Below are 15,906 nucleotides of genomic sequence, written 5' to 3'. Positions count from 1 at the left end.
TCTGAATCAGCCAAACTACAGTGAACTCATTAGGTCTCTAGAAAAGGGACAAGCAGTCCTCGCTTTAAGACTCAGGCTTAAACCTGAGGACCTAAGGCAGGCCAGCAGAAGGCTTGCTGACAACCTTTCAACACCTCTAGATGGAAAGGCACCTCTAGTCATGGTACCCTCTGCCCTGCCCATGTACCCTATGATTTCAAGGCCAACAGCACAAAGAACAGCCAGGAATGTAAGTACCACAGAGGTTCTGACCCAAATAGATAGTCCATGTCTGCACTCAAGTGAGTGACCACATAGAGACAGATACCACTTAATATCCAATATGAAACATTAGTTCAACCTGAATATTTCTCTGTTTACAAATCTTTAAAGATAGGCTTCTTCAAAGGGTACATGCTGTCCTGGAGCTGAGGGGCTCCCTGCTTTTTAGCATTTAGGTGCTGTGATTGTCTTAGGTTACATGATTGCATTTCTTTATTCCTTTTAGGGACTGTATTAGTCAGGGGTCTCTAGAGTCATAGAACTATGGACTGTCTCTATATATTCAGGGAATTTATTGTGATGACTTACAATTAGTCCAACTAACCCACCAAGGGACAGTTGTGGATGGGAAGTCTAAGAATCTAGTAGTTGCTCAGTTCCACGAGGCTAGTTGTTTCAGCTGGTCTTCTGTAGAAGTAGGTTCCAACAGATATGCTGGCAAGTAAGTGCAAGGAGTTGAAAAAGAGTGAGTCTTCCTTCTTCCAATGTCCATATGTAGGCCTTCAGCAGAAGGTGTGGCCCAGATTAAAGGTATGCTACCCCCATACCTGGATCTCCTTGCCTCAGTCTCCTGGGATTAAAGGCATGTACTACCTGGCCTGGGCCTAAGCTTTTCATGGTCACTATGCCTCAAGATCTCCATGCCAAGATCCAGGTCAGGAAACGTGGGTCTTCCAGACTCAAGATCTGGATCACAGGTGTGCCCTCCAATTCTAGATTCTAGTTCATTTCAGATATAGTCAAGTTGACAACCAGGAATAGCCATTACAGGGAACTAGAAAACGAACATGTTCAGTTATCTATGTTTGAGTATCTTATAAAATAGACTTCAAACCAAAATTGGTCAGAAGAGATAGGGTGATTTCATATTGATTAAAGAAATAATCTTTGGGCTGAAGAGATGGCTTAGCAGTTAATAACACTGGCTACTCTTCCAGAGGTCCTGAGTTCAATTCCCAGTAACCACATGGTGGCTCACAACCATCTGATGTGGGATCCAGTTCCCCCTTCTGGTACAATGGTGTATATGCAAATAGAGCACTCATATACATAAAATAGATTTTTTAAAAGCCTTTTTTTTAAATGAAAAAGAAATAGTCCTTATGTGGCTATTATTCTAAACATATATGTGCTGAATATTGTTATACCCAGTTTCATAAAACAATAGTACTAGATGTAGTCATATAGTGTCCTCAACACAATAATTACAGGCACTTCAGTTTCCCACTCTTACCAGTAGACAGGTCAGAAAGACCAGAAAAATTAACAAAGACATGATTCAGTGATTAAGTGTATTTGCTGTATTCCAGACTAATTTCGGTTCTCAGTACCCACATGGTGGCTCATAACAATCCGTAACTCCAGTTACAGGGGAATCTGAGACCCCTGGCCTCCACAGGAACCTGCATGTACTCACATAAACAGATGTATACACACACACACACTTAAAATATTAAAATATTTTTAAATCTTAAAGTTTAGCAAATAGCATAGCTAAATGACATAGATCACATGATTTAATGAAACTCTTAATAGTCTCCCATTCAAACCCTGTAGAATACAGCAGCTCGTGAAACTGAAGACATTGGTGAACACAAAGCAATTCCTAGCTAATTTCAAGTAGTCTGTTTGACCCCAGTAGAATGAATTAGAAATCAGCAGCAAGAGCAGCTACGGAAACACACAGTTTATGGAGACTGAACAGCATACCGCTGCATAAGGAATGAGCCATTGATGAAATCAGGGAGGAATTAAGAATATCTAGAATCAAATGAGAATGGAAATAGGATGTTCCAGAACCTATGGATTTTAATGAAAGGAGTTCTAACAAAGAAGGTTAGGGCTATAATGCCTACATTAAAAAAAAAAAAACCTCAAGTAATTTAATGATGCACTTTAAGGTCTTAGAAAAACAAGAACAAAACAAACCTCAAACCAGTAGATTAAAAGAAATCATCAAGATCAAAGAGAAAGTAATGAAATGAAAATCAAAATAGCAATACCAAGAATTAATGAAACAAGAAATTAGTTCTTTGAAAGATAAGATTGCTAAGCCCTTAACCAAACTAACAGTAAGAGGCAGACACTTAACAGTCATGCTGTCTACAATCCCAGTGTGCAAGAGGACGAAGCAGGAGGATTGCAGTAAGTCTGAGGGCAGCCAGGGTTATATAGTTATAAGCCAGGAGTGTTAGTGGGAAGCCAAATAAAATTAGTAAAATGTGAGATGAAAAGTTAGACATTAAAACAAATATTCGTGATAAGTCAGGGGCTAATTAAAGCATTCATTTGAAAACCTGTATTCAAATGAACTAAAAAATGAACACCTGTGATCTAGAAGAGGACACATATGATACACAAGAATTAAATCAAGGGGATATAAACAGCTTAAGTCTTAGGGTTTCTGTTACTGTGGTAAAACACCATGACCAAAACCAAGTTGGGGATGAAGGGGTTTATTTCATCTTACAGCTTGTAGTCCATCATTCAGGAAAGTCAGGGCAGGAACTCAAGGCAGAATCCTGAAGACATAAATGAAGTATAGGAGGCGCCAGGTGTGGTGGTGTACACCTTTCATCCCATCACTCTGGAGGCAGAGGCAGGTAGATTTCTGAGTTCGAGGCCAGCCTAGTCTACAAAGTGAGTTCCAGGACAGCCAGGGCTACACAGAGAAACCCTGTCTTGAAAAACCAAAATAAATAAAAAAATAAATAAATGAAGTATGGGCCACAGAGGGTCTGCTTACTGGCTTGCTCCTCTTGGCTTGCTCTTCCTGCTTTCTAATACACCCAGTACCAGTCAGACTGCACATTTTTGTGGATGATATGATCCTGTAAATAGCACACTCTAGAGACTTCACCAGGAAACAGAACTGAGAAACACTTAGAACAAAGTAACAGAATGAAAAATCAGCATGCAAATGCCAGGAGTTTTCATATATACCAATAACAAACATGGTAGAAAGAAGAAGGAAATAATCCATTAACAATATTATTTAAAAAAATACCTAGAAATAAACATAACCAAAGAAGCAAAGGAGTTTTATAATAAAAATTTTAATACACTGGAAAAAAAAAAAAGACAAGTGAAGAAGTCATCAGAAGATGGAAAGACCTTCCATGGCTACAGAGCAGCACAATTAATATACTGAAAATGTGTGTTACTAAAAGCCATCTACAGATCCAGTGCAAGTCCCTTCAAAGTCCCAGAGAAATTCTTCAAACAAATTGGAGCACATCTAAAATTCATAGGAAAGTATAGAAGACCTTGAATACTCAAAACAATCCTGAGCAAAGAGAAGAATGCCAGTGTGTCAAAATCTCAAGTGTACTACAAAGCCATGGAACAAACCAGCTAGGACAAAAACAGACACATGGATCCCTGGAGTAGAATAGAAAACCCACATTAAACCCATGCCACCACAGTCACATGATTTTAACAGAGTGTCCAAAAGTGCACATTGGAGAAAAGACAGCTGTCTCAACAAATAGTGCTAGAAAACTGGATGTCTACACATAGAAGAGTGACACTTGAGCCCTGTCTCTCACCCTTGGGAGGGGGGAACAATGTAAATGTTTTAGTGTGGTGTTTGAAAGTCAGAAATTGATATAGAAAACTATATGGTGGGGGACCTCAAGACACAGGCAAAAGCAAGGATTTTCTGAAAAGGACTCCAGTGACTTGGTAATGTTATTGCATGAACCAAAAAAGCTTCATACTAAAGGGAAATGCTCAAGTCAAGCTGCTGCCTGCATAGTGGGGAAAACTAAGCTAGTTATCCCCTGACAGGTGCATTTAAAATATGTAACTATGGAACATATAACGTATGGCTACTAAAACAAAACAAAACACCTGTGGTGGGGTTTGGCCCTGGGAGCGTCACTATTAGGAGGTGTGGCCTTGTTGAAGGAGGTATGTTGCTGTGGAGGTGGGCTTTGAGACTTTGAGAAGTCAGTCTGTTCCTGGCTTCTTTCCAATGAAGATTCTGCCATGCTCCTGCCTTGATGATAATGGACGGAACCGCTGAACCTGTAAGCCAGCCCCAATTAAATGTTATCCTTTGTAAGAGTTGGCTTGGTCACGGTGTCTCTTCGTAGCAATGAAAACCCGAACTAAGCAAGACCCAAACAGTCAATAAACAAATGAAATACAGGGTTCTTAAGAACCCAGATGCCCCTCAACAGAGGAATGGATACAGAAAATGTGGTACATTTACACAATGGAGTACTACTCAGCTATTAAAAAGAATGAATTTATGAAATTCCTAGGCAAATGGATGGACCTGGAGGGCATCATCCTGAGTGAGGTAACACAATCACAAAGGAACTCACACAATATGTACTCACTGATAAGTGGATATTAGCCCAAAACTTAGGATACCCAAGAAATAAGATACAATTTGCTAAACGCATGAAACTCAAGAAGAATGAAGACCAAAGTGTGGACACTGTGCCCCTTTTTAGAATTGGGAACAAAACACCCATGGAAGGAGTTACAGAGACAAAGTTTGGAGCTGTGACGAAAGGATGGACCATCTAGAGACTGCCATATCCAGGGATCCATCCCATAATCAGCTTCCAAACGCTGACACCATTGCATACACTAGCAAGATTTTGCTGAAAGGATCCAGATATAGCTGTCTCTTGTGAGACAATGCCGGGGCCTAGCAAACACAGAAGTGGATGCTCACAGTCAGCTATTGGATGGATCATAGGGCTCCCAGTGGAGGAGGTAGAGAAAGTACCCAAGGAGCTAAAGGGATCTGCAACCCTATAGGTGGAACAACATTATGAACTAACCAGTACCCGGGAGCTCTTGACTCTAGCTGCATATGTATCAAAGGATGGCCTAGTCGGCCATCACTGGAAAGAGAGGCCCATTGGACATGCAAACTTTATATGCCCCAGTACAGGGGAACGCCAGGGCCAAAAAAATGGGAATGGGTGGGTAGGGAAGTGGGGGGGAGGATATGGGGGACTTTTGGGATAGCATTGGAAATGTAATTGAGGAAAATACGTAATAAAAAAATATTAAAAAAAAAAAGATGACGTATAAAGGGCCAGTATACATATGAAAAACTGTTGAGCACCCTTAGCCATGAGGGAAATGTAACTAAAACTATACTAAGTGCATCTTACCCAATGAGATAGGCTGTCACTAAGTGCATCTTACCCAGTGAGATAGGCTGTCACTAAGTGCATCTTACCCAATGAGATAGGCTGTCACTAAGTGCCTCTTACCCAATGAGATAGGCTGTCACTAAGTGCCTCTTACCCAATGAGATAGGCTGTCACTAAGTGCATCTTACCCAATGAGATAGGCTGTCACTAAGCAGACAAATGCAAGGATGAAGGGCATGGGAAGGTTGGAAGGAGGAACTCTTTTATAATGGTGGAGGAAATGAAAGTTAGTCTAGCCACTGTAGAAACCAGTATGGAAGTTCCTCAAAAAAACTAAAGATAGAACTATGATCGAGTCCTGTTTTACCTTCCTTAGTATGTATCCAGAGGACTCTTAAGTCAGCATGCCATGGAGAAACTTGTGCATAGGTGTTCACTGTAGCACTTCAAAGTAGCTGTTATGAAATCAGCTGTCTGACAACAACAGATAATGGATAAACCAAGTATAATACTGTGTAACATTCCACCATAAAGAATGAAATTATTATTTTCTTAGATGGGAAATAAATGCAGGTGGTAATCACCTTATTAAACAAAATAAGCCAGACTCAGACATGAGTTGATGTACATGCTTTTTTTCATGTCTGGATCCACTTCTGCATCCTAGATAATATAGAACTACATTAAATCATTAAATAATACTCCCCATATTCCCGTGTGTGTGTGTGTGTGAATATTTGCTATTCAATTCTCCTGCCAGCCTGTGGGAGCCCCTTCAACACAGGCTTCGTCTTTATTGTTGGGATTATCCTTAGTTTCTAGTATTGAATGATGTTTGGGTACATCTGATGAGTTTCCCGCAACTAAGCTGGAAGGGATCCTCTCGTTAGTTAAAGTGCTGCCTTTTAGTATTAATGTGTGGCTCACACTGCCTTCTTCACTCTTCTGTAATAATGCCTTACTTGTTTTCAGTGTAAATAGGTCATAATAAAAATGTCACAAAAGGTGTAGTTGTGATGGCAATATGATTGATGTCGCTTACTGACATGTAGGAGACCGACCATACCATGCTTTCAGAGTACATGTCTGCGCTTTAGGATGATGCTGTGAGTCCTAAAATATACTGTGTCTGGGTCACAGTATAGACTGTTTCTAAAGACTCAGTATGAGTGGCATTAGGTATCTAGACTTTAGAAAACTTGTTGGCTGTTTCTATGTGCAGACAAAGTTGAGAAAGCTTGTTAGCAATAATATCACAACAAAATAAGTTTAAAAACAAAAAGAGGAGCTTGAGAAAAACAGCTTAATGGGGTCAGGTCAAGAGGTATGTGGATCCTGGGAACACATCAGAGAGCCAATCTAGCTAGAACAGCAAATTCCAGATTCATTGAAATAGCCTGTCTCAAAACTCAAAACTCAAGGTGGAGAGTAACAGAAGACCCAATGGCCTCTGACCGCCACATGTGCATATACAAGCAAGTGCAACCAGACATCCATGCACACACATATGCACACACGCATGGATACATATACACAGACATACACATACTCAACCTCTGGAAGGGATTTGAACACAGTTTTGTAATTTTAAATGTTAAGTTCCAGATTTTTTTTTTTGATAAATGTTGTTCTAGCAACTTGGCTATAAGACCTTAAAAAAATGTAAGAATCTTCTAATTCATGCATTTAAACATATATTTACAGATTTATAGTGTCTCTACTATTTCTGTTTTACAGACCTGAAAAAGTACCAGATTGTCACTTATTGAAGACTCGAGGGCAATGTATGAAGGAACATGATAATTCTCTTAAGGAAGAGGTATATGCTGAGGTTATTTTCTTTTAAAAACAAGGGCTGGGGTTAGTAGTAACTTTTATTTAAGTTCCAAGATTATAAAAACTTTTTGTTTGGGGAAATGATATATTCTGAATGATAAACATTTGAAAAAGTGGTAACAGTGGTAAGTGAGGTATCATAGCTGGCTGAGGATATTTTTAACGTTATGGTCTTAGACCTTTTATAGGTTCTATGGAAGGATCTAACCTCTGACTTAATATTAATTTGGTTCCCAGAGGTAGCGTAAATGTATTTACCACAAAATCTTCAGAGTTCAGAAGCATCTATAACATTGTGGTTTTCTGTCTGTCTGCCGTTCTTTATTTATAAAGTCATTGATGTTAAGCCAACAAATACATTTTTGGCCATTATTGTACTTTAAACACAGGTACTAGCCCAGATACATTAAAAGGAAAGAAATACATGAAACGTGTCTCTCTCCTTCTGAGGGCTGGTTACCAGGATGCACATAACAAAATGGCAAAGAATGTGTGCTCTCAGAAAGGGAGCCCAGCTACGTGCAGAAGCACTGGGGAGAGCTTAGGATGGAAGGAGTATCTGGACATGCAAGGTGACCCTTTAGAAAAAGGCTTTTGACAAAGTGAGACTGGAGACGATGTTTGGGGTGACAGGGAAGGACTGTTAGGAACCAAAGAACAGACTAGGAAACCTGACACACGAGGCAGCAGAACCATTTTTTTTCCTTGTTTATTTTATTTTTAATTATATGTGCGGGTATCTGCATGTCTATTTGTATGTGCAAGTGAATGTAGGTGCCTGTGGAAGCCAAAAGAAGGGTATATATTGCCTAGAGTTTTAAACGTTGCTGCAGACTTTTGAGCATAAATAGAATAGTTTCTCCTTAAAAATGGGAGTGAATAGGCAGTTTCTGAAACACGGAGGTGTAGCTGAAGAAATGTACAATTCCAAAGTACAGTGTTATCACCAAAATGATGAAATGCCCTGTAAAGTTGAGGACAAAATGCTTTTGTAATTTCTGAAGCTGTTTTGGTTTATGTAGTGCACCCGTGTAGATAAATACCTTCATGAGAAGGGTGAGGAAGGAGGGAGGCTGGGAAGTGATCAGAGTCTTGTTCATGTTAAGCACATTTTTACCATTACTCTCTGTACATTCCCAGTCCTATCATCCTTCCATGATTACCTAACTGGGATATCTTGAGTTGTTTCTGTGTATTGAAAAAGGATAGATATTTAGTAGAAACCATAGGTTAAATAGCTCTCTCTTTAGAGAAAATCTTAAAAGTAAGTGATTTTGAAAATTTAAGAAAGCTCCATTAGAAAAATCAAAGTCTAACGAAGCCTAGAAGTATTTGCTTTGATCTCTTGGGTAAATGGCTAATTAAACAGCCGCATGTAAATTATGTTTACCTGCGGGTCTCTGTGCTGTCAGCTCTAGTCAATCCCTTCTCTTGAGTAAACACATGACCAAAGCCATAGAAACTCATTGCCCCCTGGAGACCAGATAAGATCTGTCAGCATCGCATAACCTGTTAGGCAATTACATAATTGAGCTACGTGCTTTTAATTCATAAAAATTTGTAATTACTTTGTGTGGGAACAAAATGAGTTGAGATTGTCATTGAAATACAAAGTAGCTTAGCACGCCTTTATTCTCATGAGGTCTGTTTCCACATGGGAGAACTTTGACACAGAAAAACAACTTTCTGATATCACTCAGAATGGATCTGGTCTTGCCCCCACACAGATTTTATTTACCAGAAGACATAGTTCCTAAATGATAGATTATTTTCTGATATCTCATACATATTCATATTCTGGCTCTTGTGATTATTTTTCCATCTTTTAGTTGCTACATAAATAAAATCCCTTCCTTTAACTTAAATATAATCAGCACTAGTACATGTGTTTTTCCTTAAACACTGGAATATATTTCTCTGTAACTAAGAGGAAGGATTTCGAGGACATGGTAGTTAAATCTGGGAACTGTCATCCGTTGCCCTTGTGCGGCAGTAGTGTATGAGTGGTACTGTCCACATAAAGATGAGAATTAGTTCTGCTAAGTGCGCTCACACTTAGTTTCTCTTTGGAGTTGTGTTGCCCTTATACAAATCAGATTTCTTTAGAATTAGATGTAACTTCTTTGAAGAAACAAGCAGAAAAATAAAAACAAAACTTTGAAATGTCAAACAGAAAAATGCTACTGTCCATAAGCAGTCTTACCGAAATGAGGGATGCCTTTAATGTTCAGGTATTTACAGATTGGGTAGCAGCAGAGCTCAGCGGCAGAACACTTGCTTGGCACACACAAAGGTGGGCCTGGGTTCTGCACTGCCTTGCTAGGAACCTCACTTGCCTGTTTCCCACAAAGTGAATTTCCTTTAATAGGATCCCACAGCCTCCTGTTTCGTTTGGAATGACTTTATGTAGCCCTGTCTACTTTGCACAGTACTCTGACTACTTTTCTTTTGCCTGTTGAACATTTAAATTTGTTATTCCCCACACACTAAGAGAGGCTCATAGAATATAGATACAGTTCAGATTTTAAGTATTCATATTTCCTTACAATGAACTCATAGGTATAAAATAATAAATTATCAGGTGTAGAATTACTTTGCATTACTAGATCTTACTCTAGTCACAGAGTTAAAAAATAATGGGTGGATAAAGCGTTTATTCGAGTTCTTTCTAAAATTAAATAATCGACTCCTTTTTGGTCCATTTTGAGAGGTGAAGATGGCAGTCCATTTCTTTGTGTTCATGTGACCGTTGTGCTGCGATGTGCTCAGCCCCTTTCCTACTTGTTCATTGTTCATTGTTCTACTAGGTGAACAATGTCTTTTCCTTATTGACTTATAAGAACTTTTAAATATAGATTTACACATTTTGTTGCAGTATTTTTTTTGACAACTTGATTTTTGTGTTTCATCAGAGAGTGTTGTGGATATGATATCTTTTTTACTAGTAGTTTCATTTATCTACTTATACGTTTTTAGGTACTTGAATATAGTAATTGACAAACTTTGGGATATACATTAAAGGTCATCCCACATGACTCTTGTAATTCCAAACATAGCAGGATCCATATTTAAACTGAACTGATGAAATTCCAAAAGAATTGAGCCAGTAAGTTTAGGAATACTACTTAGTGAAACTCAAGAAAAGTTTAGACATCATTAACTCTGAAAGACGGAAGTGTCAACACCAGTCGTTTTACAGAAGGTGTGTGTGTGCCCTGGCATCTCATTCTCAAACCGTCTCCTGGCTCCAGGCAGACAAGGCACCTGCTTGTGGTAGAGACTAAGGCTTCAGACTGCTGAGAGCAGTTTCCTTCCCAGACTTTACCTAGTTAAAAGCGAGCCTGTCTTAATAGCAGACGAGCTAAAGCCCTTGTGTGCATGGGCTGTTTATAAGCATGAGCCATGGGAAACAAAGGGGTTAAGTCTCAAGTCTGCAGAGCCCATTCAATTCTGTAAGGTGTGCAAAACAGCTGGTTATTCTAATGCCACCTCTCTGGGCCTGTGTTCCTTTGCGGGTGTGAGGGAGTCTCTGTAATGGATAAGCTCCTTTGCATTGGGAGTTCCTCAGAAAATGCACATTTCTGGAACATCTGCAAAAGGCATGCCTTAAGAATAATTACCAAGGGCTGGTGAGATGGCTCAGTGGGTAAGAGCACCCGACTGCTCTTCCGAAGGTCCGGAGTTCAAATCCCAGCAACCACATGGTGGCTCACAACCATCCGTAACGAGATCTGACTCCCTCTTCTGGGGTGTCTGAAGACAGCTACAGTGTACTTACATATAATCAATAAATAAATCTTAAAAAAAAAAAAAGAATAATTACCAAGCTGGGAGATGGCTCAGTCAGTAAAGGCAACCTAGTTTTCATCTCCAGAGCCCATGTTTTAGAAATAATCTGAGAATGGTGCTGCACACTTAGCAATTTTGTTTTTTAAATGTATACTATGACAGTATTATTAAGAGGCTAAGAAATTATTACCTCTGGGGGGGGTACATCTTTAATCCCAGCACTCAGGAGGCAATGAAGGTGGATCTCTGTAAAGTCAAGGCCAGCCTGGTCTACAAAGTAAGTTCCAGGGTAGGCAAGTATATAAAAAGAAACATCTTGAAAAGAACAACAGCAAAAAGAATAAAAAGAAAAATGATTACCAATTACATCACATATTATAATTTAGAAGTGCACACTCAAAGTTGTATCAATTGCATAGATTGTTTTAAACTGAAGAAAATAAAAAGATATAGATTTAACTGCAAAATTTCTAAAGGTGAGGTTTTGTTTTTAATTCATATTTTAAGATGCTTTGTTAATATATATGATTTTGGGGCATTGGCAAATATGGTCAGGTTGGGTCTAAAAAGCACCTTGGGCAGTATGAGGATACAATTCAAGGATGCTTGCTTGCTTCTGTGCAGACCTGAGGAACATACACAGAATAATAGCTGATAGGAGCCAGCTTGGGCCTAGCTTCAGGGGCAGGGAACCATGTCTGTAGCCAGTCTGCCAAAACAGAAGTCCTGAGCAGTTCACCCATATGGACTTGTCAGAGCAGAGGTAAAATCCAGGGACAGCTGATACAAGTAAAGGCAAAGAGCCCGGTCATCAGCACTGCAGTCCAGGTCCTAGCTACAGAGCTAACAACTCCAGGGCCTTTGGGCAAGAACTACAGCTCTCTCACCACTCCAGACCAGTTTCTCTACCTCCTGTCATAAGCCCTACGTCCATGAGATCTACCTAAGTGATGTTAGAGACAAGGACAGTAGCCTTAAAGGATCTTCTGAGCTAAATGCTCAGGGCTGCACCTTCAGTTCTCTGCTCCTATGACCCTCAGATCAGAGCATCTTTTCCTTCTGCTGTGCTAATCACAAAGAATTGGTCATTCCCTCCTAGTTTACTGGACAATTGCTTGTTACACAGTCAGTCAAGTACATAGAACCTGAGGTCCTTTGTCCAGTTCTACCAGTCATACTGGCTTGTGATGTCTTGGGCCTATTTCTTGCAGATCGGGTGGACACTACCCATAGTTTCTATACTCATCAACCAAAAGGTCACCAGCACTATCCCCAGGAGTAGTGAGTCACTGCTCTCTAATAGAGAGTGTGCGCTGGCAGTCAGACACTGTGGTAGACGTTGTCTGCTAGATAGTCATCTCTTGTTCTTAAGAAATTAACATCAGATCATGTTCATTGCCAGTTTTCCTCACATTGCTTCTCAGGTAGGCTGTGATTAAATTTGATTTCCCTGTACAGATAGGATAGTTAATGTACTTTGAAAAAAGATATTTGGTAGGAAGTGAGTTTCTCCAGCTCCTCAGGGGACTCAAAGGCAAGCATAGACTTTCATCCTTGGCTAAAGATTAAGACTCATGAACAGGTCAGTTATCATTTGCTTAGTATATTTCTTTAATTCATTTTTATTTAGTCATATGTGCCTGTATGTATGTCTATATGTACAGTACATGCAAGTAGCATCTGCAGTGGTCTGAAGAGGGTATCAGATCCCCAGGAACTGAAATTATAGGCTGCCTGATGTAGGAGAGGGAACTAAACCCAAGTCCTCAGCAAGAACAGCAAGTGCTTTTAACTGCTGAGCCCTCTCGCCATTCCCTAAACCAACACTCTGTTACAAGTCTAGAAATCAGAATTTGTGCAATGAGAGAATAAATCTTTCAGAAAGGAGGTCTGAGGGTCTGCTTTTATGTATACCAAAGGGAGAATAGGCTAGCTCAGATAAGCAGAGGTGATCTCGTCTTACAGAACTACTTCTCAAGTAGGACATTTGTGTAGTATATAAGGTTAAGTCTTCAAAAACATTATTGTAAATGAAAATTGTTGTATTGAATTAAATTGTGCTAGAAAACAACCAGGTATTATTTTTAATTAAAATGTTTTTCATATATTTTGATCATGAACTCTTCCCAGATCCCCCTACCTCCTTACCCACCCAACTTCATGTTGGTTCTCTTTCTCCCTCTGCCCTCCTCTGCTGTTTTGATCTTGAGAACATTTTAATGTCAGGAAAGAAATTAAATTCTAAGTAAAGCTTAACCTAAAATTGAATTTTGAATCTGCGTCTTTGAGAGCAAGAGGAACAGGGTTCCAGTTTGTTTTCATTTTGTGTGTGTGTGTGCTTTCTTTGAAACACTGTAGGCAACAACATTATTGAAAAAAGCCCTTACAGAAGAATGTGACCATAGGTCAGCTATTCACAGTACTGAATCATCTTGCAGCATGCCATCTATTCTGAATGACAATAATGGAATAAAGGAGGCAAAACCCGCTCTGCGGCTCAACAGTGTTCTTCCAAGGGAGCAAGGTAACTGTTGTTTGCAGTGTCCACAGCAAAAAGGCATTCAGAGTCAATGCAACGTCCTTTCTCAAGGCATACATATAAAATACTCTCAACCAAAGCCTATCTCGGGTTTTATGTGCATAGCATGCTGCTTGTTTTATGGTACCTTCCAGTTAATGTGTATGTTCTTAGTGGAAACCCTAAATGTAGTTCTCTTGAACTTCTAGTAAAATAAAGTTAAGAAATCTTAACCTAGTCACTTAACGCTAACAGTACCCTTTAGACAAGAAATAAATTAACAAAAACTGTAAGTGAAGAGATAGTGAAAAAATAAAAGAATTATATTAAAACTCCACATGCAGGGGGCTGGAGAGATGGCTTACTATGGCTAAGAGCACTGGCCACTCCTGGGGAGGACTCAGGTTGGGCTCCCAATACTCACATGGCCCTTCACAACTGTCTGTTTACTCTTGCTCTCTCCTGGTCTCCAGCAGGCACCAGACACAGCATACACATGGTGCACATACATACGTACATACATACATACATACATACATACATACAGGCAAAACGTTCTTGCACATAAAATAAATCTTAAAACAAAACATATTGGTCTAGGAGTGTAGCTCAGTGGTCGAGAGCTTACCTAACATGTGTGAGGCCCTGGGTTCCACCCCCCAGTGCTAAAGAACAAATATTTCATAGTTTTGAAACATATTTTTTATGCTTTTAATTTTTTAGAAGTTTCAAGTGGCTGTGGAGATGAGAGCAAGGAAGAAAGCATAGCTGCGGCTCCAGTCACAGGTAAAGCTACCAGTACCTAACAGCTTCAGTCACAGAATGCAGTCTCGCTGCATGTTCAGAAGACTTAGGGTTGGTCATTGCTGGGTCCAGTGACTTCTCGATGGAAGAGAGAATGCACTCGACTTCTGCATACAAGCTGTGCTAGCGTAACCCAAGCTGGTAAATGACTGTACCCAGTGAGCTTCTCATCTCGAGTTTAAGTATTCAATCTGTAAGCATCGCCCAACAGACAGCCTTTCAGCACTTGTAACCATGAGAGGATATCATTTGGCCAGGGTAAGAGACTAGGTGACAAACTGTAGGTGCTTCTAATTTTACTTTTTTCTTTCCTGTAGAAATTGAACTTAAAAATGATATTATAAAAAATGCACTAGATAGAGAGTTTGCTTGTGCCTCTGGTACAGAAGCCTGTCTGGCAATTTAAAATTCTTACTAATCATGTTTCATCCATCAAGACCTATTAAGACTTGTGCACATGTATTAGGTGTGTTTATAGGTGGAATCTGAATTGTGTCATTACAATTTTTTTGGCTTGGAATATCAGCAAGCAGCAATTAGTATTCTGAACAGAACCTTATTTGTTGTACATCTAAATTACTAGATCCTTCTTTTGTAAAGTGGCATGTTGCTTCATTATAAATTCAAAGGTCTGACTTTAAATATTTATACACATAGACACACTATTGCTGAGGTTCTGAGGCATGCATCTGCATATGAGGTTGTTTTGTTTACAAGCAAAAGGGAATGTCTTGCTTTATGGTAATATAATTCATGACGTGATGATTAATTTTTAAACTCAAGTTTCTGTAGTGAACTTATTCTGAAAATGAAGTTTACAGCAGAGCAGTTGTTATGTATGTGTAATATTTCACTCCAGTATACAAATATATTCTTTACTTTTAAGTATTTTTTCCCAATAATGTTCATTGTGTTTTGATTGTCATTTTGAGGAAATACTGATAGGGTTCCCTCTCAATTTTGTTTGTTTTTGTTTTGTTGTTAAAGGAAGAAATATATATGATCCCTAAGTTGCAGATATCCATAAAGTCATTTGGCTATTTTTTTATTATATTTACTTTTGAGTGCAGAAGTATTTAATGTCTTCTGACGTTCAATTACGACTGTAAGCCTGTGATCACAAAGGGTCATCTGTAAACTTATTTAAAAGTGGTGATAATTCTAACAGCCCACCCTCCAACTATCAATAGTTGGCAGAGAATAGTATGCCTTAAGCATACTAAAGCATTGGCCATTATAAAATACCACAGGAGAGTCAGGCCTGGTGGTGGTGCACACCTTTAATCACTGCACTCAGAAGACAGAGGCAAGGAGATCTCAGAGTTGGAGGCCAGTCTGGTCTACAGAGCGAGTTCTAGGACAGCCAGAGGACACAGAAAAACCCTGTCTCTAAGCAAACAAACAAACAAACAAACCTAGCTTGGGAGTCTTGGAAACTTTAAGATATTCTTGCTACAGCCTTGCTGTTCTGTCCTCACCTTGTCCTTCTAAGCACCCTGGGGCCTCCCATGAACTTCACGTCTGAGTGCCTTAAACACCTTGCAGAACTTTCATCTGAGGCATAGTCGCTGAAGGGCT

The 15,906-nt window shown here is 39.4% G+C and overlaps 1 protein-coding gene and 1 pseudogene across 2 annotated transcripts in view; one reads left to right on the top strand and one right to left on the bottom strand.

Moving 5' to 3' along the window:
* Positions 1-15,906, bottom strand: part of LOC110289197 (glyceraldehyde-3-phosphate dehydrogenase-like) — a 542,712-nt pseudogene that overhangs the window by 175,320 nt on the left and 351,486 nt on the right.
* Kiz (kizuna centrosomal protein) overlaps positions 1-15,906 on the top strand; it is a 116,182-nt gene that overhangs the window by 73,832 nt on the left and 26,444 nt on the right. For both annotated transcript variants that reach the window (XM_021151189.3, XM_021151182.3), the window contains 3 exons: positions 7,119-7,200; positions 13,365-13,530; positions 14,248-14,310. In XM_021151189.3, coding sequence (XP_021006848.1) covers positions 7,119-7,200; positions 13,365-13,530; positions 14,248-14,310 — 311 coding nt within the window. The remainder of the gene's footprint in view (positions 1-7,118; positions 7,201-13,364; positions 13,531-14,247; positions 14,311-15,906) is intronic.

The sequence above is a fragment of the Mus caroli genome, unplaced genomic scaffold (assembly GCF_978045245.1).
Source record: "Mus caroli unplaced genomic scaffold, Mus_caroli_1 scaffold_2, whole genome shotgun sequence".
NCBI lineage: Eukaryota > Metazoa > Chordata > Mammalia > Rodentia > Muridae > Mus > Mus caroli.
Note: the sequence above shows the minus strand (reverse complement) of the source record. Positions and strands in the feature narration are given on the sequence as shown.